This window comes from Molossus molossus, unplaced genomic scaffold, assembly GCF_014108415.1.
Source record: "Molossus molossus isolate mMolMol1 unplaced genomic scaffold, mMolMol1.p scaffold_m16_p_15, whole genome shotgun sequence".
In the NCBI taxonomy this organism is placed as follows: domain Eukaryota; kingdom Metazoa; phylum Chordata; class Mammalia; order Chiroptera; family Molossidae; genus Molossus; species Molossus molossus.
Window position 1 is genome coordinate 21,892,495 of NW_023425350.1, and position 2,570 is coordinate 21,895,064.

The 2,570-nt window shown below is 48.4% G+C and overlaps 1 protein-coding gene across 1 annotated transcript; it reads right to left on the minus strand.

The window, feature by feature from the left end:
* Positions 1 to 370: 370 nt before the first annotated feature.
* LOC118631136 (septin-10-like) lies at positions 371 to 2,069 on the minus strand. The gene is given in 2 exon segments (XM_036263457.1): positions 371 to 563; positions 565 to 2,069. Coding segments are annotated over 2 exon segments (1,698 nt in total).
* Positions 2,070 to 2,570: the final 501 nt, after the last annotated feature.

A 2,570-nucleotide genomic window follows, 5' to 3' on the forward strand; every position in this document is an offset into this window, starting at 1 on the left:
AATTTGATACAAAAGCTTAGGATCATGTGACCAACTGGATAAGTATATCAAAAATTAAAAAGTTTTAAAAAATATTGAGAGGTTTGTTTCAGGTACCTAATACATTTTGAAATCTATTCCCCAAATGTTACCTTTAGTATGTACAACACAGAAGGTTCAATCTCCGACTATAAATGCAATCGGACAGCATCACGGGAACGAGCCTGGACTCTCTAGGCAGGGGCACTGACGGGGGCACAGCTCTGCAAAGTGACAGTGGATCGGCAGCAGGGGCATGATCTGGACTCGTCACAAACCAGGGGCTTCAAACCTAACAATAGTGGATATGTAAGTTCTATCATCCGCTCTGGCTTACGTACTGACCTTCCACTTAAAAGTATTTTCCATAAGTGGCAGTAACTGTGGCCATTGGCCACCCACAGAATAAGTGATCACAGCAAATAACAAGAGCAAGAAAAGCACAGCATACTTCTAACATTTTAATAGCTTTTGCCTGTGATGACCTTCTGTGATCTGGACCTTCTGTTTTACGAGAAACTGGAGTTCTTACAGTCCCTGCCCTTCCTCAGGTTGCAGCCTGTGGTCGTAAAGATCTGGTTCTGGTAGATTTCAGAGGTCGCTTTCTTTTTAGAGAAAGAGATGATTTCTTCTTCCAGAAGTCTTCTCTTCTCTTCGAGCTTCATTCTCTCTTCATGGTGAACCCTTTTGAGGTGCTCGAATTTGGCCTGTAGCTCCCTTTCGGCTTCTTTCAGCATGGCATCTCTCTCCTTCACCCGCTGCAGAAACATTTGCTTCATCTCTTCCTCCTTCCTCTGATGATCCCCACGAATTGTTTGTCTTTTGGCTCTGTAGGTCTCTTGAAGACTGGAGGGCGTAGTCTCGGGGCCCCCGTCAGTGAAGCCCATCTCCTCCAGCTTGCAGCGCCTGTACAGCTCGTAGTGCCTGGCATGGGTCTGCTCTCGCAGGTCCTCCATGTTCGTGCAAATGAGCATTTCCCGGAGCTTCACAAAGTCACAGTGGTTCTCATTCTCCACCTGCACAACTCCCCAAGGGTACTGGCGAGCTTTGGCCATCTTATCTCCAACCTTGACCTCATCCGTACTTCCTACAACAGCGAATGGCAAATGTCCATTCATGGAAGCATTGATTTTAGCAACAGTTTCATCATCTGTGGGGAAATGATATATCTGGATGCCATTGCTGACCAATTCACTCATGAGCTTGGTCTTAAACTTGTGCAATTCGGTTTTGGAAATTGCATCTGCTTTGGCGATCACTGGGATAATGTTCACCTTGTTGTCGAGGCTCTTCATGGTTAAGAGATCGAGAGTCTTCAGAGAGTGGCCTGTTGGTGAGATGAAATAGAGGCACACATGGATGCGGGAATCGTGGTAGTTAAACAGAGAACGCTTAATCTTCAGTTCTTCTTGGAGATAGGCCTCAAACTGTGCATCGATGTAGTCAACTATGGGTTGGTAGTTCTCTTCTCTGTTTATTTGGTCACCAAATCCTACTGTATTTACAATGGTCAATTTCAAGCGAATATTACATTCCTGGAGTTCATATGTCTGAGCTTTAAGTCTAACATGCGGACAAAAGTGTGAGGATTCCTGGTCTTCAAAATTAGTATTAAACAATGTATCAATTAGCGTTGATTTTCCAATTCCAGTCTCCCCAACACAGAGAACATTAAAGCAGAAGCCTTGGTTAATGGATCTGTTGACCAGTTGATCAGGCAAACTCTCAAAACCAACATGGCCACACATAGGTAAACAACGAACCTTTTCTCTTTTCTGCTCAAACTCTGGAACTTGAGCCGCAGCACCCCAACACTCAGCACTGGCTTGAGGACCTGCCAGTTCACTGGCGACACAGGGCTGTCTACCGTGTTTGTGCAGGTTGCTGTGCGCACCGTCCACCATAGCTGACCGAAGGGGAGACTTGGACACAGGAGGCAAAGGGACGTTTTTGCCGCAGGATTCCCCCTTTTTGGGGAACTCTGATGTGTCAGTGGACAAGAGCACACTTTGGCATGGAGAAGAGAAGGCCACGCGGTGGTCTCTGTTCATCGTCAGTCACTTAGGAGGCCACGCACGATTTCGTTCCCGTGTGAGATGGAGAGTCAGTAGGTTCCGCTCCTGCTCAGAGGTTATGGGCCGGGCGGGAGGTGAGCGAGGCGGTCCGAGGGCCGTGGAGCAGGCGTCCCGGCGGAGGGAGCCAGGGGAGCGGGGGTAACAGTGGTTCTTAACCAATAGACCGTCTCCACGCCCTCGAAGGAGCTCTGAAAATTCTGAAAATTAACCCTCTGCCACGTCAGACCCACTGACCCTTCCGCAACACAGGGGCACGTCATGGCTTCTGAGAAAGATCCCAAGGCGACTGGGATGCACACCCCTGGTGCAAAACAATGGCTCTGCGGGGCTCGCCTGGCAACCCCGAACCTTTGGGATGACAAAGATCACACCAGAGACGTTCAGATCTCGGTTTTGCTTTGCGGTGTGGCAGCCTGCAGCTCGGAGCAGGCGCCTTTATTACCTCAAGCAGCCTTTGTTCTTTTTAGCTTCCCTGAG